Source organism: Dipteris shenzhenensis, chromosome 20 (assembly GCF_047967505.1).
Source record: "Dipteris shenzhenensis isolate YYH24624 ecotype China chromosome 20, Dip_SZ_1.0, whole genome shotgun sequence".
Classification (NCBI taxonomy): domain Eukaryota; kingdom Viridiplantae; phylum Streptophyta; class Polypodiopsida; order Gleicheniales; family Dipteridaceae; genus Dipteris; species Dipteris shenzhenensis.
In genome coordinates this window covers 1,598,151-1,620,683 of record NC_141615.1, presented here as the reverse complement: position 1 = coordinate 1,620,683, position 22,533 = coordinate 1,598,151, and the positions used below count along the sequence as shown (strand labels likewise).

The 22,533-nt window shown below is 42.0% G+C and overlaps 2 protein-coding genes across 5 annotated transcripts in view; both read right to left on the bottom strand.

Moving 5' to 3' along the window:
• Window positions 1-4,297, bottom strand: part of SEC6 — a 102,014-nt gene extending 97,717 nt beyond the window's left edge. Inside the window, exons 1-3 of the mRNA XM_087391376.1 lie at window positions 3,981-4,297; window positions 3,861-3,899; window positions 616-704 (exon numbers count right to left, since the gene is read on the bottom strand). Of these exons, the coding sequence (XP_087247502.1) occupies window positions 616-704; window positions 3,861-3,899; window positions 3,981-4,115 (263 nt within the window). The 5' untranslated portion in view covers window positions 4,116-4,297. The remainder of the gene's footprint in view (window positions 1-615; window positions 705-3,860; window positions 3,900-3,980) is intronic.
• Window positions 4,298-17,580: 13,283 nt separating this feature from the next.
• Window positions 17,581-22,533, bottom strand: part of LOC147889114 (Phosphatidylinositol 3- and 4-kinase family protein) — a 71,425-nt gene continuing 66,472 nt past the window's right edge. For all 4 annotated transcript variants that reach the window (XM_087391739.1, XM_087391741.1, XM_087391740.1 and 1 more), the window contains exons 24-26: window positions 19,279-19,487; window positions 18,605-18,766; window positions 17,581-18,520 (exon numbers count right to left, since the gene is read on the bottom strand). In XM_087391739.1, the coding sequence (XP_087247865.1) occupies window positions 18,262-18,520; window positions 18,605-18,766; window positions 19,279-19,487 (630 nt within the window). In that variant the 3' untranslated portion in view covers window positions 17,581-18,261. The remainder of the gene's footprint in view (window positions 18,521-18,604; window positions 18,767-19,278; window positions 19,488-22,533) is intronic.

Sequence of the window (22,533 nt, the reverse complement as noted above, 5' to 3'; positions counted from 1 at the left end):
ATCCAAATTCACAGAATAAATATCTCAAAGTATGTTGCACAAAACTGAGCAAAACACTTCTTAGAAATGGTTTCCACTGAGATCCCAAAATCCCACAGCAGTGTACTGCCCCGGATGCTCTATGGTGAGCAAATGTATGCCACTACTGCTGAGGCAAAGAGAGCTTAAAACAAGTCGCAATAGCAAATACATCAAGAAGCCCCTTTGTTTCATACAAAGCTGTTTTCAAATAGGAGTTTGTCCACCATACATGACAGTTCAGAATATCTCCATGCAAGTCCACTACTTATTTGCTCTTCCACCTCTCAATCACTGTGACTAAATATCAGCCTTGTCTAATTGCAATAGTCCCACTTGACCTACTACCATTATCAGCCAATATTCAAACAAATTGGATCCATTTTCTAGATCTATTGTCTCAACCATGATACAAGCCTGACTCACACTTCCTGCTGGTAGTCTTCTGAATCCACTTCCTAAATCAAGACAACAGCAATTATTTAAACTATGACTAGCAGCAAGCAGATTGCATCATCAGCAGACTTCTACTAGTAGGCAAACACGTGGAAATGGAGCATGTAGACCTTGCAGTGGAGGACAAATCAGAATACTAACTTATCAATAAAAGCAAAGTTGTCTCGAAGCTGTGTGACAGTTGTTTGAGCACCACCAAGAGCCTCGATTCCAGACCTCGCTTGCTCAACCTGTTTCATGCACATACAATGCATCATATTCAGAAGCAAAAACCCTTTTGAGGACATGTAGCACACGCATGTGAGATATAGATACCTAATAAAGAACCAAAAACTCCACAGGATGCGTTTACATTTCAAAATAGCAAGGCTAAAGGCATTTACAACACAGCAACAGATTAGTCTTATTTTTGTACCTTGGTCAAAAACGTTATATTTGCATTTCTCTGAAAAACTTAGGAGTGCAGTTTGGGATGGGGAGCTTAGAAGAGCAATGATATTTTTAGACCACATGTGCAAAAGGCTGAACAGCACAAAAACTGCATTTGCAAGACACTATCATAGAAAATATAAAGCACGACCATCTTATATAAAAGGTTAGCAATTCCAAAAAAGACAACTAAACGTGTAATAGATGTGGAACTGATACTTAACGCACTTTGCCATCATCCATAAACAGGTCAACACACAAGAATGCAGAGTTGGCATAGTCAGACAATCCCTACCTTATTTTCTTGGAAAGGCCACTTTGCAACTAGTTGATTTTTTGAACTAAGATCTGCCTTGTATGTGAAGGTATCTTCTTCAACCTTGCATGTGGTGTCAGATGATAAGAGTCATCTCCTCACATAGAGCCCCGAATGAGGAGGACAAGGAGTGACGGACAAGGAGTGGCACCCAAATTAGGGCTAGGGTTTGGAGCTGCCATAAGGACAAAACATTGCCTGCCACATGGGCAGATGGACTGGGATGAGGGCAGATCTGGTACACAGAACTACCATGTGGGGCCTGGGCAGCATCCTGGCTGCCAGGTTGGCACGTAGGTGGCCATCTAGGCAGCACTACTGGCTGCCATAAAGGCAGAGATTCTGCCTGCCGTATGGGCAGCGAGAGCTGGCTTGCCTGCTCGATAGGCCCTGCATATAGGCAGACTATGGAGGTTTATGTAGGTCCTGAAAGGGGCCAGAAGAAGACCCGACCAGGGGCATCAGGCTGGCTGGGTGTCGGGGTTGCTGACAGGCCAAAAGGGCCTTACATAGGCCAGCAAAAAGGCCTGGGTTTGGTCGTCCATGTAGGCTGGTCAGCCAGGGTCTATTCCTGGTCAATTTTTTCTACCAGGGGTTGGCCCACATGGCTTAGTTGGCTGGTCAACCAGATTCAGAAGAGCCAGACAGGCCCCTCTCACCATCTATATCAAGGCCTCCTGGTCATTGTTTAGGCATCCACCAGACGCTCTCCCAGCAGCCTACTGAAGCTCAAAACTAGAGCAGAGTAGCAGTATGTGCAGAAGCATATGATCTCCCTTTGGTATCAGATCTGAGCTGCAGTTGGCAACAGGTGTGAGGTACACTGACGTCTACGTTTGTACTTGATCAGTAGCTTGATATAATATCACATTTGGCCGTCTTCTCGGCTCCGCGAGGTGTGTTCCAGTTTAATCGTGCACAAGGTCGTGGGTGTGATCTTGAGTGATAGCGATCTCAGGCAACATTTCTGCAGCGCGGCTTAGGCTGTAGCAAGCTAGCCTCTATTTCTTAACATGTGGGAATAGGGAGAGCTGCATATGGATTGAGCATCAACCACAGTGTCCAGGTTTCTCAAGAGCATGGCTGTTCAAAAACGACCTTTGCAAAATCAAACAAGGGTTATTATAAGGAAGGTGAATACCAAGATTATCAAACAAGATACTAAAGATGCTCATGGGGGAAGAGAAAGAGGAGGTAGCGCTAATGATATACTATGACATGATGTTATTAATGTCCGTCAAAGACCCAACAAGGTCTACGGAACAAAATAAGTGACACAAGCACAAATACAGATGCTGTCAATGACGCCAAGTTTGCCAACTGGTGTGCCATTCTTTTATGTCACTAAGGCCTGTCAGGAGCACATGTCTTACATTCTCCCCAATGTGCTGATATCTCAGGCATTTGAAAGGTGTGGTCCTCTTCCTCAAGATCTCTTGGTTGGCAATACTTTACAGAAGAGTGATAAATTCCTTATTCGATTTGCAGATTGTAAGCCTAATCGTCAGGCCTGTAATGGTGACCATTTAATGTTCCATTAGTTTCAAATTTGTCATAATTATATTGAAGGTTTCAGCAGCTTACAATCATGCAACATTTCCAAGTTGTCCTTGTCAAAACAGTTTCTCCTTTTATCTGATTGGGGTGACTTCTCTTGTGACTAGTACACAATACAAACAAGAGGCACGAGGTGCCAGGTGCACTGCCCTCGAATATGGGTAAATGTCTTCGCCTGATCAGGCTGCAATTTCCCTTTTGTAAAGTCTCCTTTCCATGAGTAAAATTCAATCTTAGCAAGTCCGGTTTAGACGGGGGGAAGTTCCTCGTTGCTATAGCCTGCCCCTTGCAGGGCAGTGCTAATAAACATGTGCACGGTATGCATGTCTATGTGCTTAACATCGGTTAGTACGTGCTTCGTATGACTAGGGTGTTTTAAGTACTGGGGGGTCTCCATTGACGGAATCCCGCTTACCAGCACTACCTGTTTATATCATGGGAATACGATAAAACCTATCTCACATACGTTATCTAAAGAGAATTTGTGTTGATAACTTGGCACTACAAATTTCGCGTGTGGTATAGTCAATTAAGACCTAACGCTTACTTATCTATGAATGGTACACCGATCACAAAACCTTGAACGAACACCATATGAACAGTGATGTGGCTGCTAACAAATGCTAGAGCAAGTATAGGCTGAAGCTCGGTCCGAAGGGGAGCATTGGGCGTAAAAGGCATTGCTTTGGAATAGCCTCCATTCGCACTCTTCTTTCATTGCTAAAGTCTGAGTACGTTCAATGTGTCTGCCGCACTCTAATTAGCCTCATGCCTTGCAGCATTCAGATTGGAAAAATGTTCAAAGAGGTTACGCGTGAAAGTTTTTCATGTGCATCAACCGCAATCTGAACATATAGACACTACAGCAACAAATTCTGGCCTCAAAACTCATCGCGTCCAAATAAAACTAACGCAAGCCTTAGGTTGGAGATCGCCCCATCATACCAGGCATGTCATCCATTCTACGTAGCACAATAAAATGAACTACACGCATAGATAGTTTGTTAAATTAGCCCCAGCAATTGTGCGCAACATCAATGCAGAATTATCCTTAACATCGCTTGCCAAAGGCACGGAGACTGACCTGTGCCATTACGCTTTGGCTGAGCTGAGCATCGTTGGCCTGGTGACAGAAATCAATTACGTGAGTGCAACATCGAAGAAATCGTCAAGGGCAATAATGCTGAGGAGATCAGAAGCTCACTTGCTGCCGTTGGGCGTAGTCGGCTCGTATGGTGGCGATAGAAGCCAAAGAGCTAGGCAATGGTAAAAGCTTGGCAACCTCTCGCACAGCTGCTTCTTTAGCCTCGATACCCAGATCCTGCATCATCATCATCATCTTGACAGAAAGGGAGGAAGACGGCGACGGCAATGACCGGAATGACTTCTGGCTCTAATTATGATGTGTGCTTTAAGAAAGGCCGTGGGGCCGCTCTTTCCCCTTGGAATCAGACATGTCAATCCCACGTGGCAGCTGACTCACGGCCAGCTGATCGACCTCCCAACGCCTTGCAAAGGGGGATTACGGTAAATACCACCGCACTAACTTTGATTAGTGAATGCCTTTACAAAAGCGTCCACCCCCTCGTGAAATCAAAGGGCAACCGGATGCCTCCTTCAACTTCAAAAAGGAAAGGGGCTCACATAGCATTTGGCGGCTTTACCAATCCTCCCTAAGAGTTTGGCCATCGTGATTGCAAGAAAAAAGCCCTTGTCCGCACATGAAGGACAATTAACAATTTAGCTAGTAAGGGCCTCCTATGTCATCATCCCTTAAATATAGATGGGAGAGGATTGCCAAGAAAGTGTGAATCTTCTCTCGACGAGCTTTTTATGGGGGGGATATCATCTTACGCCTTGGCACATGGGATGGTTTAGGATGGGAATTGAAAAGCTTATTCCCATCCTCTTCATGCTATCATGTCTAAAAAAAGTTGCATTTCAATTTTAAACTCCTTTGCAAACAAGTTGCTACAACTATAGTTCCTGATTAGTTTATAGGTTTCAAATCCAAGCCGCTTCTCAAGATTCTCTGTTTAAGTAGTTGCATACTCAACCCTCACATCCACATGATTGTATAATTACAGTTCTAGATTGAAACTCATTTCAGTCATTTCTAGCTTCCACACACTTGCTCCCGTTGTTTCTCATGCTCCCTATCACCCATCATGCCTTTCCTCCTCTAGTAGCACAAAATCTCCTTCTTGGACACTTGAACGACAAACAAGAACAGTGGATTGAGAGGCATCACCCCAAGAGCTAAACTCTAGAAGCTCCTACTCTAGTGGGGGCTTCTTGAAACCACTCCTCACACAGGAGGTCAGTGGGTGGTAGCAATCCTATAGGTGGATCTTCTCCGAGGCTCCTTTGACAAGGAAGGGTTCTCCATTGACGAGGAGTCTCTACAGAGTTTGGTAGAGATTGCGGGGAGGACTCATCCGGGCTAGGCCATCATGTAGAGAGGAGTCTGAGAGACAACCGCTCATATGGCACCTGGAGGTCAGAGACTCGAAGAGGCACATGCTACGTCAGTGGACTCACATTGGATGGGCACAGTGGGACAGTGGACCAGCTAGATCCTTTGGGGCTTGGTTGAGTCAATTGTCATGCAGAGTCTTAGTAGATGTTTGGAGGCACCCTGGTCCCTTTATTGAGAGGGATCTTTGGGTGACCTTGCATGATCCTCAAGACCAGAAGTGTCTCAAAGAGGATGGCCTCAGGAGTATATCTCCACCCCACTCAGGTTAGCTTGCCAAGTGATCTTTGACTCCGGATCCCTTCCACATTCCTTGAGCAGAGTGTAGATATGCGTGATTCCAAGGGGGGAGATAGTCCAGATGTTCATCAGTGGAGGCCAATCACCCTTCTTGACATGACTTACAAGATCTTGGCCAAGGTCTTGAGCCTGCGTTTGCCCCTCTTACCAAACATCATTCACAAGATGGATATTGGTTTTGTCTAGGAGCATAGCATGCTGGATAATACCTTAAGTGGATTGGTCCAGGGAGGAATCATAGCCCCCACCATTCTTCTTATAGATTTTGAGAAGGCTTATAATATAGTGGAGTGGTCCTTTTTGGAGGGTACCACGAAGAGACTCAGGTCCTTAGAGAGATGGATCATAGCGATTTTAGCTCTTTATGCAGGCAACTACAGCCAAGTAATTAGGGCACACACAAGAGAGGCTTTTCCTCTTTTTTGTTTAGTGATACAAGGCTGTCCTTTGGCCCTCTATCTATTACTCTTTGTAGCAGAGGCCCTAAATTACTTTCAGCACTCTCAGGCACTTGGCCTTATGGGGATGAGGCTTCCGATCTGGTAAGAGGAGCTTCTAGACTCTGAGTTTGCAGATGATATAGCTCTCTATGTGGACAGCTCAGCATCCCGTCTATAGAGAGTAAGAGGAGCCCTGTCTATTTATTGCGAGGCTTCTGTAGCTCACATAAATTAGACCACATCTATTGGTTTTGTCACAGGCTTGGAGGAGATCTACGAGGTTCAAGATGGGGAGCTGGTTTGGATTTTGGTGGATCTTGAGAGGGGAGACGGTGAGGTACCTAGGATGCCAAGTTGGCATTGACATCTTGGAAGAGTAGCAATTCAGCCTAGTCCTAAAGAGTGTTTGGTGTAAGCTATTTTATTGGAGCTCCACCAAAATCTTGCTTGTAGGTCGAGTGTTGGTGGTTAACCAAGTCCTTCTTGCCATGACCTAGTATATTGCCTCTTATTGGTGTTTCCACTAGGGCTGCATGGGGTAGTTATGACGCTTGGAGCGGAACTTCCTATGGTCAGGATTGGATGGAACGCACAACACTAGAGCCAAGGTGACTGTGATTTTGCCCGAGGCGTAGGGTGGACTGGGAATTATTGATCCAAAGATGCAAAGCAGAGCCCTATTCGTCAACAAGGTGGTAGTGAGATGCCTCACCCCAGGAGAGCTGAACTCTCGAAGCCCCTTCTCTTGTGGGGGCTTCTTGGGAACACTCCTCACACAGGAGGTCAGTGGTGGTGGGTAGCAACAATCCTACAAGTGGATCTTCTTCGAGGTTCCTTTGATAGGGGAGGGTTCTCCATTGATGAGGAGTCTCTAAAGAGTGTGGTAGAGATTGAGAGGAAGACTCATCCGAGCTAGGCCATCATGTAGAGAGGAGTTTGAGAAATAGCCGCTCATAAATAGTTTTTTCCACAATACAAGGAAGTTTTTGCCTAGAATTATACAAATCTACAGGAGTTCCACTAGATATCTATCATCATCAAATTCCACTCATCCTAGATGCCAAGCTCGTCAAACAACAATGACACCACATGAATCCAAATTATGCTAAGCAAGTCAAGGCCGACCTTCACAGGATCCATTCCCAATCCCATTTGCAAATGCAATTTTGGACTAGGTTGCAAGTCACAAAATGTATTCATTTATGGATGGCTACAATGTCTATCATCAAATATCTATTGCCCCTAAGGACTAGGCAAATATTGCATTACTATAGAATGGGGTGTGTATGCTACCAAGTTCATGCCATTTGGGTTGTGGAATGCACCATTGACTTTCCAAAAACTCATGGTACAAACTTTTTGAGACTACCGGACCGAGTTCATTGCTATTTATTTGGATGATTTCTATGTGTGTACATAGCAGTGTCTACACAATGGTTTCTACACATCTTGGATATTTGGGCAAAGTCTTTTCCAAGAAGATATTCACACTAACCTAGGTAAATTAAAGCTATTGAGAAGATGCTCAAGTTTGAGAACATTACACAACTCAAATCTTTTGTGGGCTTCATGGGATTTTATAGTATCAAAGATTTTGCAAAGATTGTAAGCCCTTTGTATGAGTTGACCGAAAAGATACCAAGTTCCAGTGGACCAAGGGGTTAGTTGAAGCATTTCATGAACTCAAGCTATAGAGTCTTGGAAAACTTCATTTGGATGTAAAAGACAGAGATACTGGCATCGATAACCCATCACCCTAGTATCTTCCAATTTTAAAAAACAGCTTGTTTATGCTAGTTCCTAAGTGTTCGAAATTCGTGCAGACACAAGAGAAGAAGAGATTAGATAACGTATTGACCCATGGTCAATTGGATCTCAACCAAGGTAGCAAGGAAGCAGGCACACTAGCTACCCCAACAAGCAACCAAGTAGCAAGCATCACCAAGCAAATGGCAAGGACAGTCACTAGGACACCAAGTAGGATGTCCAATAGAAGTTAGTAGTCTAGAGAGGTTTTTGGGTAGGAATTAGGAAGGCAGTTGATATAACCACCTGGTAGATAGAAACCAGTGAGCTATTAGAAAGTATGGACTATTACAGAGCGAGGACCTTCCTTGCTCCATCGATTGTGAGTGATAAGTGAGTGGTCTTGTTGTTAGAAAGAGAGCTCCGACACCTTGAGATGAGGTGTGCATGTGTCTATGCAGACCTTGGCTTTTGTATCAGCCGAGGCCATCTTGTTTTAATACAAGTGACTTGATATTTGGTTACAATATTGTAATGCTTGTACTAGATGTCTACATGCTCTTCACCCATCTTCATATAGTTTTGGCCATGTAGTACAAACCCTATTAGCTTTGGATGGGATTCTCCATCCAACTACAGGGTAGGAATGCTTGCCAAGTAATCACTGGAGTGCAAAAGAGGGCATCTTCCTATGAAGCACCATGCACTCATGGCCACCAAGCACTAAGTAACTTGTCCTTGAGGGGGTTGAGCAGAACCGACCATTAACGACCCCACTATTGGGGTACTAATGCACATGATAGTCTAGTTTTTGACATAACATATGAGGGTCTCTATGCAATCATGAGCTCATCACGAGCATGCTTTAAGAGTGCTAAAAGGTGTCCAAAAATTGCACAAGCAGTGCTAAAAAGTGTCCACAAAGTACATTGCAGCCATAGTCATGGTTGAAATGCTACCAGATTTCTAATATATCTCTTAAATACATGTGATAGTCTAGTTTTTATATAGTTGATAGATCTAAAAGAATCTCTTACATCCTAATATATGATTGTCTTTGTGTGATCATGAGCCATCATGGTGATTGGGGTGCAAAGAGATTTCTAATACACCCCTTGAATGCATGGGACAGTGTAGTTTTTGGTAGAGTCAAGAGATCTAGAGAAATCTCTTAGATCCTTAAATATTAGTGTTTTTGTGATCATGAGCATGCACTAGAAGAGCTCTAAAATTCTAAAAATTGTCTACTGTTGAAAATATAAGATAGATTCTGAGAAAATAGTGGTTGCTTTACTTGTCTATGCACTAAAATAGCTCCCCAGATCACAAGAACAAGCAATGATGGGCAAGCCTAACCATTGCATTTGCTTTCATATGCAATGTGCGATCTTATTGTGGTAGTATTGCAATGTATTTTGGTCCAGTAAAGGTGTGGAGGGTCAAGCTCTACCCAATGTTCATAATGATTATATGCAAGGGTTGCATGTCAAGATCTACACAAGGTTCAAAATGATTGTATCCTTGTGGAGTAAAGTCATGGAGTGCGAAGCTCTGTATGGTGTTTGGAATCATTATGCCAACAAATTTTGATAGATTGCATCTCATCATTACGCTAGTGTGGGAATTAGTATGCGAAGAACAAAACCCAGTAAGAGTGCAAGCCTACCTTGAATTTGAAATCTCACTCGCCAACGCATTGTATTGCGGCATGGACCGGCCCAATAAATGTCCCAAAAATAGCTCTATGATTGGCTACACCCAATTGTGCCAGTCCAATCAAGCACTAGATTACTACTGAATGCTTGATGCATCCTAGCTCTATCTACTTCATGTGTTTCCTTTATATATTCTTGGAAAAATTAGAAATTTGTTAATATGAAAAGTCTCTAATTAAATTTGTGATCATAGTTTTAATGCAAGCTATGAACATTGTTTTTCATTCCCATAACTAAGAAAATTGAGGACACAAAATGCCCATTGCCAAAAATAAATATAGTTGAGATATAGATCTAGTAATTCTTTTGTGACATATGAACATGTGGACTAGTACAATTACTATTTTACGTAACTCACCAATTACTTGATTTTCTATTATACTACTAATCAATTACTTTATTATTACCAAATGTTTATTAGTATCTAGATATCTATTATGTACTTAATTTCTTCTCCATGCTTCTCTTAGCTAGTCTAATCATTATATACTAAGACCTTTTTCCTAGTTGTATGTTCATTACTTATATCTTATCTAGTTACAGCATCAACATTTGGTAATTGTGATACTAAGCGTTTGCTTGTTGAAAATTAAAGTTAACTAATACACAAAGTCTTGAACACATATAAACTTTTGACATTGAGATACATGTTTATCTTACAAGACTTACAAGGATATGGTATATGGTATATTTTTGTATGCTATCAAAGTGCCCAACTAATACGGACTCTAGCTCCAAAAGGCTTCAATTAATTTATCTTGAATGTGTAAACCCTCAAGAATTTCTGTGTTTACCAAGCATTGAGCTTATAGGAAATGCCATCATAATATATGGCATTTGTTAGGACAAATATCCATGGCTCCATAGTCCACCATCCAATAGAATTTAGGACTATCCTAGAATTAGATCCACTTAAGAGCATATAATTGAAAAAAGATAGAATCATCCTTAAGTGTGGGATCAATCCATCACATGTTATTAACACTAGGATCAAACAGTATAGATATGACACCATTTACAGTTATGGTCATTGGGTTGCCATTATATAGCAAGTGCAAAAGAAAATACCATCTTTGTCCATTTCATTAGATGATCCACCCTTGTCAACGTCATCAACTCCCCAAGGTCCCATGATATTGGGAACAAGTTTAGGGAAGCCTCATTACAAGTAAATGATGCCCCACCATTCAGCTAAATAAGTGCATCCTTAGCCTTTCCCCTATTCCACCAATGATTATAGGTTACTAAGATTCATATGAGAGATGAGAATGTATTAATTTTTAACAATCAACCCACTTTCCATCCTTCTCCTAAGACCTTGTTACACAATTTTGGATTTGAATTTCATGAGAAGAAAGAGAGGGAACATGTAGGAGTGGTATTGTTGCTATTTATATATCTCCAAAGCCTTGCTAGTGAGTTCTTGAATCTCATATTCTTGTTGATGATTAGCTACTTGCATTTTGTTTCTTGCTCCCTCAAGATTCACATCTACTAAATAAAGTAAACAAAAACATTTTGTTTTAGCCATGGTTGAAGTCTTGTATTGCAGATTTGGCCACCTTTGGAATTTTTGTTTGATATGCAGCCTTTTGCATTTGAATATCAAATTTTAGAAAGATCAGTGCCGGTCAAACAAATCCAAAATGGTATTTGATTCTACAATTGTTCGAAACTCTTGTAACCCCTCCTCAATCCAAAATCATCAGATTTGGTCTTGAATGATTCTTCATCACCAAAGTGCTAATCTAGAAGGATACCACAACTATCTTCTCATTGTCATTGTCACCGTTATTTTGTTCAGATCCATCTTTTTGGGCCTTTGTTTCTTAGTCTGAAGACATTGTCATTGGTCTTTAATTTCCATTTTTTGATGCATTCTATCCATTATCTTGTGGCTTCCTTCATCTCCAAACTTGATTAGAGATCTCAAACCTACAAGATTACCAGTGTTAAGGGGTTGAAATGGATCAAAAATCATGTAAGGTACAACTGGTAATATGTGTTCAAATTATTCATGGAATGGCAAATGTAGAATTATTGTTCATAGTGGATTGAAAAGAAATACAATCTTCTCTAATCTAATGAAAAAAGAACTCAATACACATTCATCTTTATGATCATTCAATACAACCATGCATCATTAATTATTTGGAAAGACAAATGATGTGAACAATAGAAATAGTATTCTTTCATTCATCATCAAAAAAGTCTAGATTCTGAAAGACTATCTCTATCAACTACATGCACATTGCATTACAAGAGACAATGATGATCCACAATTAGTCTAGATCCCAAAAGTCTAGATTCTGAAACATTGTAACATGTGCACTGTAATACAAGAGACAATGATGATCTGCAAATAGTCTAGATCCCAAAATCATACAAGTGAGAATCCAAAAAGGTGCACCTCGTGATAGGTTACTCTTCATATCCCATGCATATATTCTAAGACTTAATTACATTTTGTGACTGAAATATAGATTGGATAAATGCCTAGTCAAGTATATGATCCGATCTGCAATGTTTCAAGACATGATGTAAAGACCTACTTCTACAATATGATTTTTGACAAGCATCAATCCAAGTGTATAAGAATCCAGCACATGTATCTAATGTACAGATGTCGAGGATCAACCCATCCCTACTATGAGGACAAAAGTACCTCAACTATTGAGGAAACATAATCCTCTACATTGCCCTATGCTCCCAATCCTACTCCAATACTTGTCCCAATTCAACAACTCCAACTTGAAGAATCGAGCTGCAACATGGAAGCTGTAGGAGGACTTAACTCAAAGTATGCAAATCAAGAGAGCTTAACCACATACCAAACACGCATCAAGTGAATTAGATGTGAGAAACCATTGGATAGTAGATTTACACATAGAGGTATCCTTGATTCATTTCAGCTTATGTGAATAGTACAATAACCAAATAATAGACACAATGGAGTGAGATAAAACTTTTATCACCAAATAAGATACAAATGATGGTGATATGCACCCGTGCATTCCCTAGCAGAGCATTGATTGCAATCTAGAGAGACTCTAGATGGTGAAGGACTTGAGAGAAGGAGTATTGGCATTTGATGTTGAGTCTTGAGTAGTGGTCTCCTTATATAGGCATGCCTTATCAACCAATTCCACCCACTTGGTATGCTAGTGATCGCACATACATTTTGACTCAGCCCACCACATGACTAAAGGTGAAGACGATGGCACATGTTTACTTGACTTTTGCCACCAACCATTGACCATTGGCCACCAACCACCAACCATGCGTGCATAAGCAAATCCACACGCGGGGGATCTCGCGATTGTAACAAATGGCATGCCATTTGAGGTGAGGCCCGACGATGGCCCCTTGACCCATGTTGGCGCGTTGCTCCTAAAATGCCCTAGGCGAGCGTTTCCCCTCCAACCACCCACTGGGAGCGTTGCCCCCAGACCTCAATTGGGGGCACTGATCCCAAACCCCTCGAGAGTCCTTCTACCATCTCCTAACCATCAAACGGTCACCATGAGACCTATGTATCACGGGAAAACAATCCATGACCTATAATGCCAATAATTCCAAAATAACAGGTGCACCTAGTCATAATATCATTGTCACAATGAAAACAAATATTGACATACTAATTATGAATACATAATATGCAATATGTAGGAGGATGTTCCCTTGCACATGTCATTTTTCCATTGGGTTGCTTATATTAATGCTTTTTAAAATATAAACACCTTTCTTAGGACGAGTATCCATGGCTTCATAGTCCACCATCCAATAGACTTTATTACTATCCTAATATCATGTCTACTTGTTAGCATAATTCAAAGAGGATAGACTTTTCCTTAAGTGTGGGATCAATCCATTGCATGTTATTAACATTGGAATTAAATGGTATAGATGCGACATGGTTGCCATTAAATAGCAGGCGTAAAAAAACAAAAGACATTTGTTTCTATTTTATCAACTGATCCACCCTTGTCAACCCTCATCAGCTCCCGACGAAGGGACCATGATAATTGGGAAAAAGTTTAGGAAAGCCTCATTGTAGGTAAATGATGCACCACCATTCAACTAAATGCATGCATCCTTAGCCTTTGCGCTATTCCACCAATGGTTGTAGGTGTCTTGTGAGAGATGAAAATGTATTAAATTTAACCATCAACCCATCCTCCCCCTAAGACCTTGTTGCACGGTCCATCCTTAATGAGATATGCGATTGATGCATATGTTCTCCCTTATGTGTAGTGATCAACAATGTTGGATCTGAATTTGGTGAGAAGAAAGAGAGGGAACATGTTGGTATTGTTGCTATTTATGTATTTCCAAAGCTTTGCTAGTGAGTTCTTGAATCTCATATTCTTATTCTGCTTGCATTTAGTTTCTTGCTCCCTCGAGATTCACATCTATTAAAGTAAACAAAAACAATATAGAAAAAGTTCCATGATGACAACAAACTCCTTGCTTGAGATATAACAATTCTTGCCTTTTCGATTTCGTGCAACAAATATGACCCTTGAAAAGGTTCTTGTCTAATTATTTATCTCTAATTAAACCTCAATGCTGATTTTCTTAATCTATACATTAAGCTTGCGTTTTCTTCAAACCAATATCTACATGAATGGACCCAAATTCTTAGTATGCTTCTTTACACGTCACTCCATCTAGGCTTATTCCATGATAATGCTGGCATTGATTTGTGTTGCATGTTAGCTCTCATTCTTATAATTGATCAAGTTTCAACTTAATTCACAAATCATATGGTTTGTGTGATTCAAACAAACTTCAAAGACAATGGCTATGCAACCAAAAATCATGTCTTTAGAGGGAGGATCCACATGCAAAAAGCATGAACTCTAAACAATTATTAAGCGACTCCTTTTAATAGAGGACATGTAAGACAAGCAATGTGCAAATTCATGTCCAAGTTTTTACATGATATCCATGCAATTCTCGTCATTAGCTTATAAACAAGCTAGCTTGAATGCCAAAGGGGCCTACTAGTTCGTTACTCTACCATTCCTATGCAACCCATAGCAACATCATCTTCATTCTTAGATGCCAAGCGGTCCCGCTAGTTCGTTACTATAAGTCTACCACTCCTATGCAACCCATAGCGACATCTAATATTTTGTAAAGTATCAAACTTTTTCTTCTTAAGGCACAATAAGTATTTTAACCTTCATCACTCAAATCAAATGGGATTGAGCATTGTTGTATTGTCAACCATGTTCACCAATTAATAAACTAGATCTATGTTTATATTTAGCTTGAGAACCTACAAGGCTAGCTATGTTGGGAGCTGACGTAGCAAGCTAGCTTCACCAAAACAGAGTGCAAAAAGCTTACGAAGTGGGAGCGGACAAAGCTAGCCAGATGTAAAGAGCAAAGTGCGACCGATAAGCCGCTTAGCTTAGAAATAGGACCTTGAAAGTCACAGCAACTCTAAATGGCATAAAATTCATGTAGAGAACTACCTAGAGAAGTCCCTATTTTCGTTATAAGGTCTCACAACTAGGGACTCTAGATGGCATAAAATTGATGTAGAGAAGTCCCTATTTTTGTTATTGGGTCTCACAACTAGGGACTCCCCTCTATCTCCCTTTTTTTTCTGTCTAGAAAAAGGAAGCCTCTATTAATGCTTGAAAAATATTGTGCAACTCAGCTTCCAAAAGGAGCTAAGAAAGGTGAGTACAAGAGAAACAAGTGGCTGTCAAAAAATAACCAGTCTGTTTCCTAAATAGTAGAGAACCCAACACACTCTGGAACAGGGGTTAACAACCAAGTTGGTGGTCTATACATCTAGCGGATATCCCTCCTAGAAAGTGTAGAATACACTTGCAAAATCAGTCCCACCAATCGCTGGAGTATTGCACTCTTGAATGGCATGCAAGGTAAGGATAATGTCCAGCGAGATGGCAACAAGGGTACCCAATGGAGTGATCTGTTGATCTCTTGTCACTTGGCTGCACCGTGCGACCCATATGTTTTAGGTAGGATGCTAGATACCATCTCCAAAACATTGTTCCTCTAGTAAGGGCGTCGAGTGTACACAGGAAGGCGACGATGCGTCATTAGTCTCTATCCGCAAGACCTGTTGGCCATGGGCTCTATATGCTGGCAAGATTGGTCAATAGAGAAGGCATGCCCTCCCTCTGTGAGCTTCCCTCTATCTTCCTATTTTCTACATTGTTCTCTCTCTAGAATTGGATGCTCTCCCTCTACTTGTGTCACCTTCACAAAACTCCCAAAAAGAGATTAAAAAAAAAAGAAGAAATAACACAAGAATTGCGCGAAGGGCTTACCTCTCCAACCTCTCCTACAAGCCTTTCCCGACACGATCCCACCTCCCGTTCACAACTCCTGCCCATTTTTGAATTCTAGAGAAACTTTTGAGAAATTCTACAGAAGATGCAATGTGACACAAGAAAGTGCAATGCAACAACGTGAAAATCTCCTACTACATGTGTGTATGCGTTTGTGTCAGTGCCTACCCCAAATTAGGGAGAACAGAGAGAATAATATATTAAGATAAAAGAGAGAATATTGCAAGTCCATATATGGCACAAAGATTATGCCCTAACCTTTATGGTAGGTATTTTCCATCTTAAGGTAGATATTTCCAAGCAATTATATAAATATCAAGGCAACTCCTTGATTGCAACTTGAGGGTGTTTCTACACATCCAAGTCGGCCTTAACCTTCCATAAATTGCCTCACACTCAAGACTCACCATGTTGATTGATGCTCAATCCTCGAGCAATAGCTCTCGATCTCCACTTACCCCAACCTCCATCTAACACTCTCCTACATCCATCCAACCTATCCTAGCCTCTCCAACCTCCCAAAACATGACCTCAAAGGTGAGGATCAAAGTGTTTAATCTACTTCAACACTATTTTGCAACACCTTGCAACTTTGAGCTGCAACATATATACGTATATTTTGCTACAGTATCTCTTTCAATATTTACACCTAGTTTCAACAAGCTCTTTCAAGTTTTGGTTGCATTTGATAAGTTGCTAGTGAGCAAAGATCCTAGCACACCATGCATTGGTGTTTACCCCTAAAGGTCACGATATTTTAAACTTGTAGCCCCTCAAAAATGTTTTTTTTTTAATTACCAAGATTTAGACATTACATTTGGTTTAATATGCAAGACTCTATGCTTCCCTAAACATGAAGAGTTGACAAACCTTTGAGATATCAACAAAGTTCTCCCTTGTTTTTCTTTCTTCTTTAGGGAGACTTGTAGCTAACTCCTCCACAATAAGATGGTATTAAACTTAAAGTTGAACTTATCACACCTAGTACTTTAATGCATAAAATCAAGTAAACTTAAAAACTTATCACACCTAGTACTTTGATGCATAAAATCAAGTAAACTGTTCAAATACACCCATGACCTTATGCATTGCTTATTTACCAAAATCATTAGTAAAAAGCTCCTTCGATTTGTTACCCAATGCAATTAACTTTTTACAAGAATAGATCCAACTATCCCATAGAACCTCCTCTTGCTACAAGTTCCAACCTTTTTTTTACTATCTTGTGTACACTTAAAGCTCATCCATATTGCCCTTAGAGACAAGGAAAAATATTGTCCTTTGCTTGTAATTTACAACTTGGCTAATCATAGGACCTTCTTCCTGCAAAATGAGAGGTTACTTGCAACACCTCCCTACAAAAGTTGGCTTCCCCTAGCTAAGAGGCAAGCATAGTACAGTAATATGCATTTGGTCCTTTCTTGACGCAATATCATACAATACTGCAATCTTGTCAAAAAATATACTATCTGATGATGTATAGTAGTTTCAATCATTCTGAAAGGTTAAATGACGACAACAATCCAAAGAATAGGATGACTTGTGCATAACTACATCTTATAACACAATACAATCGTAGAATGTTCAAATGTAGTGTTGCAACTACTGTAGAGATGGACCTTTAGCCATCAAAAACTTGACGAAGATGCATTATAATGCTCCACATGTGACAAAATGTCATAGATTTGAGGTGTCACAAGAAATTCAAAGAAATTCTTCAAATTATCCTTGTTAAATTGGGCTCTTGAATGAGCTTCTGAATCACATGCAAGATAATGAATAATTTATTGCCATCTTTGAATATTAAATAGATAAGAGTCACTTCAATATTTGTAAATTTACAGCTTATGATTAATCTTTGGTTTCTGTGGTTATCAGATTGCAGATTGACATCCTAGATGTCCTGCACATTGAGCTCGTCAATTATTAATCCATATACCCTTCTAGAATCAACTTGATATGCCTCTCTCTCTCTCTCTCTCTCTCTCTCTCTCTCTCTCTCTCTCCCTCCTTAAACTTGCCAAGTCCACTTTCAGTGTCCAACTAAAAGATGATGTACTGCCTAGCAAAGCTTGGTGTGAGTTGCTTGCTTCCGGTCTTGCTCTTTGCCTTACGAATCCTTTCAAAGTTTTCATAAATCGCTCGATCAAAAATTGGGTTGTTGCCTATGCATGCACCCTGGCCATTGAAACTTGGCGGAAGAGATACCAACAAGATATTATTGTAGAGCATCCACTCTCTGAAAAGGGAGGCTAGGTCTGATACAAAGTTGGCAGCTGATATGCAGCTTCTCCGCATGTTTAACTCCATTAAAGCATCCTGAACTGGAAAACTTTTTGTCAAATGGAGATGACATGGCCTGCAGTAGAACCAAAAGTTGCACTAGGGCTTGCATGCTCTAATGGGTACGCACCTCCTTTGCCAATGTTGCATTCAAGTATATGTTGCCCCCACCATCAACGACACTAGTTACATTCTATTTTTCAATGCCTTGCTGCAAATATTGAATAAGATCGTAGCCTGATGTTGTCCATTTATTGTATGCATCTTTACAAGTTCTTGCCATAAAATTAGCTGCCTCCCGCTCACTCATTTCTGGATGAAACCGCTTGCGCAAGTTTCCAATAGGATCTCCACGACTAAAACATGGTAATCCACTATCAACCATCAGTGAAACAGTATTAATGATACCATCCATGTGATGTCTTGCAGCCAGATAACCCTTAACACAAAGCCTGCAGAAACAACAAACAAATTGGTTGATGTGTCACAAAGGATTACAAATAGAACCTACAACAAGAAACATCATCCAGACAAACCTGACAAAACGATTCCAGGTCTCGCTTTTCATCACTCCTGAAGGATCCAGCAATTGAGTCATTTCATGACTAAGTTTGAACTGTGCACTTTCAAACCTTAAGTTTCCTCCAGGTGATGTCTCCAAGATAAAACCAAAATCTATATGTACAAGCCTGCCCTGGCTGTTCAGACAGAATATCCCCAAAAAAAGTTATTCACAGTTGACTTTGAAGTGAGAATGAAAGGCTACACAAAAGGAGACTCCCAATGGATACTACAAAAATACGGTTTTTATATCATTGTCACCTATCATGAGAATGATAATCTCTCTCTCTCTTTTTGGTGGAGAAAAGAGGGTATTTATTTATTTATCAAACTGATTTCACTGTAACTACATGGGCTCTGAAAGCCAGTCTCAGAGCCCATGTAATTACCGTGAAATCAGTTTGATAAATAAATAAATACCCTCCTCCTTCCACCAAAAAGAGAGAGAGAACCATTTAAAAAATCCAACTTAAAGTTCCATATCCGAAATATCCATAGTGCAGCAAGCAGTGTCCCTTGCGCTGAAGGGTATCACGTATAACCCCCAGCAGAAGCCAAATGTCTTTAGTGACCTGAATGAGCTCACAAGCCAAAGCCACATCTGAGAATGGTGAGCTTGAAAATGCACAAAGTGAGAATTGACACCTACTTGTCAAAAAGAAGATTTCCATTGTGACGATCCTTTGGTTGAAGTAATAAGCTGGCAACTGCATATCCTGCACTGCTAACTATAAAATTATCACGAGCTGCTTCAAAACGTGGAGAGCCAACTGGGCCATAGTCTTGTTGGAAAATCTCGTATAGACCTCCGTCAGTAGTCTCACCCATCTGATTTCTGCTTCGTGTATTTGGAACAACCTGAAAATTACATAGGTGAAGCATTAATTGAAAGAACCACAAGCCTGATGCCCTACTAGCAGTGTTTTCTCCATATGATGTAAACCTGAATTAGTCTCATAGGCCTTCGTGGCCTTAGATGCATACATTAAAATTCATTCTTCTCTCGCTTGGCAGACACAAAACCATTATGGGTAGTTCAGTCGTGGCAAATCTATTTGAAACAGCGTTGGAGACAAAAATCAGCTAATGACAGAAGACTATTAGAAAGATGAGCTGGCTTTTGCAAAGCACAAGGTAGTTGCACCGGCTTTGTCAAACAGCATATGTCAAGGCATGTTAGGCTTTGCTTCGGGGGTTGCAATACATAGATGATGATTTTATTCCCTTATGATTGAAATGTCCCCCTGCCTAGGGAATCTCTGAAACAGGGGCCAACAACTAGGGTGCAGAGCTATACATCCAACGAATATCTCGCTCTGAGAATATGTAGAGGACACCTGCAGGCCAGGCCCTGCAGAAACGTGCCTGCCTCTCAGCTGCCATCCGAGATCCCCATGTCCCACACTCCCATATGGCACACAGGATATAGATAATGTCCTACCAAATGGCAATGAGGGTGACTTCCGGGGAGACCTAGTGGCCTCCCATCACCAAGCTACAACGAGCGGCCCAGATGTTCCAAGCACTGATGCTGGACACCGTCTCCGAAATACAGCCCTTTGGGGAAGAAATAAGACACTGCCCGGAAAGGGGAGTTGCATCCTATACCTCGATCCAAAAGATCATTTGTCCCAATTGAGAAGCCAGGACCAGCTGTTGCCAAATCTCTGCTATGGCCTGTTGCACCCCCTTGTCCTATGACAAGCCATCAAGGACTTTCGTGACTTTCGTGGGGGTTCAAACAGGGAGTAATCCATACAAATGCAATCATCGATGGCACGCCAAAGGCATAACTGGCTCTATGCCCAACTTCAAGGCCCATAGCAAGGAGGTCTCCACTCCTAGTCAGCTGGCACACTAGTTTAGTAGCCAACGTGTGACTTCATCCTCCATCCCCAAACAATCATTGCTACTGCCAAGACCCAGCCCATGTCTGTCACACGAGAAGGTAGGTAAAATGTGGCTGTGGGTTCGCAAGATCCACAACTCCTTCCGCAACTGTTCCAGCCACTCCTCGATCATGTGAAATATCTGGTCCCGTATCATAAGGTCAAAGAGAAGGGGGTCCACTGCTCCTCTCCTATGGATACAAAGTTGAAACCCCAAAAGGGACGAGGGGCTACCAACTGCTTCAATGAAAGCCCCTTTACAGGGCCATAGGTTCAGGATTGACATATCCAAAGCAATGGGGTCACGTCTATCACACGAGAAGCTAGGTGAAACGTGGTTGTGTGGTCGCAAGATCCGCAATTGTTCCAGCCACTCCTCGATCATGCGAAATATCCGGTCCCGTATCATAAGATCAAAGAGAAGGGGGTCCACTGCTCCTCTCCCATGGATACAAAGTTGAAACCCCAAAAGGGACAAGAGGGGCTACCAACTGCTTCAATGAAAGCCCCTTTACAGGGCCATAGGTTCAGGATTGACATATCCAAAGCAATGGGGTAATCTTTCGAGACGTCAAGGTAGTTTTGGAGCCCTAGCCTTCATAACTCCCTCGAGAGGGGTTGTCTCCGACGATGCTTTGGTCTTGGCAATTGTGAGAACATGGAGCCTGTCTCTAATGGCTTTGTAGAAGTCGAGTCTTGAACTAGTGAGGGGTTGGGATGGGGCTGTGACAATGAAGATGTGCTCTATGCAGGTGGCCTAGGCATGGAAGGGTGTTGGGGACTTGGAGAGGCTAGGTGGAAGGAGAGCAAGAGAGGTTGTGGCGACGAAGGAAAATGACATGAGTGGAGAGGGAGGAGCGGTTGAAAGAGATGGGATGGTCGGAGGAGATGAGGGTGATCATCAACTATACTATGATGGCAATGGGAGAAGGCTACGGAGAGGGGGAGTTGCGATCACGTAGACAGCGCTTGAGGGGGGGGGGGAGGGGGGGGGGAGGCGACTAGAGGCGGGGTATGAGGTAGGGGAAAACCTGGGACCGGCTGAGAAGGGGTGGGATGGAGGGGAGCAACATGAGGTCTAGGAAGGGAAACCTCTCATGTAACCTAGACCTGGGAAGGCAATGGCAAATTCTAGGTCACTATCTCAAGCAAGTCTGCTAAAAGCTCAAAGAAGATCTCTCTCTCATGTGTCACGCAACATCTTGAGGGAGCTCTCTCTGCTATCTCCCGTTCTTTGCAGCCCTCTTGCCTAGCTTCTCCCAATCCACGCCCCCTCAAGAGGCTCCACCTAGGGGATCTGGGACTCCTGCTGCTATCTGATTGGCCAATGGGATCTGTCCTCTCAATCCTCACCCTATTGGCCCGAGCAAGGCTGCAGGTGGAGGCCCAAACATCCTCCCGAGGGCAAGGCCTTGCTACATTTCCCATCTATCTGTAGCGAAGACAATGACTCGGGAGGCCCGAAACCTCAACCCTCTGCCGAAGCTCTCCCCTATCTAGTGTCTCGAGAAAGATCTCTTGACAAGGTCTTCAGGCACTTTGCAATTACCCAAGTTGCAAGACCTCGTCATCTACAAGAATCAAGATTGTTGTGGTAGGCGGGGGACTCCAACGCTATGCCAAAACAGCCTCTAATGGAGGACAAGAGAAATGAGGCGTCACTGGCAAGTCTGGCATGTGATGAGTCATGACCATGTCATCCATTGTGAACTCGCGATTCCATGGTATGAAGAACACACTGTGCGGGATGAGGATAATACGATGCTCCACCACGGCTTGAGTGGTGATGGGGGAGCTCAGATAATGGAGAAGAAAAACCCCTCTTGTAGATGGTGACTTCTTGGATGTGGTCACTCTCTAAGACCAGGATCGCCTGGATCCAATCACGAATCTGGCTCCTTGTAGGCATGAGACCAACAATATGGCCCACTAGTGCTCTGTCTTGGAGGACTAAACTGCAATCTGCACCTATTGTTTGTCCTCCAAGGAAAGTGCAATCTGAAAGGCTGTGGCCT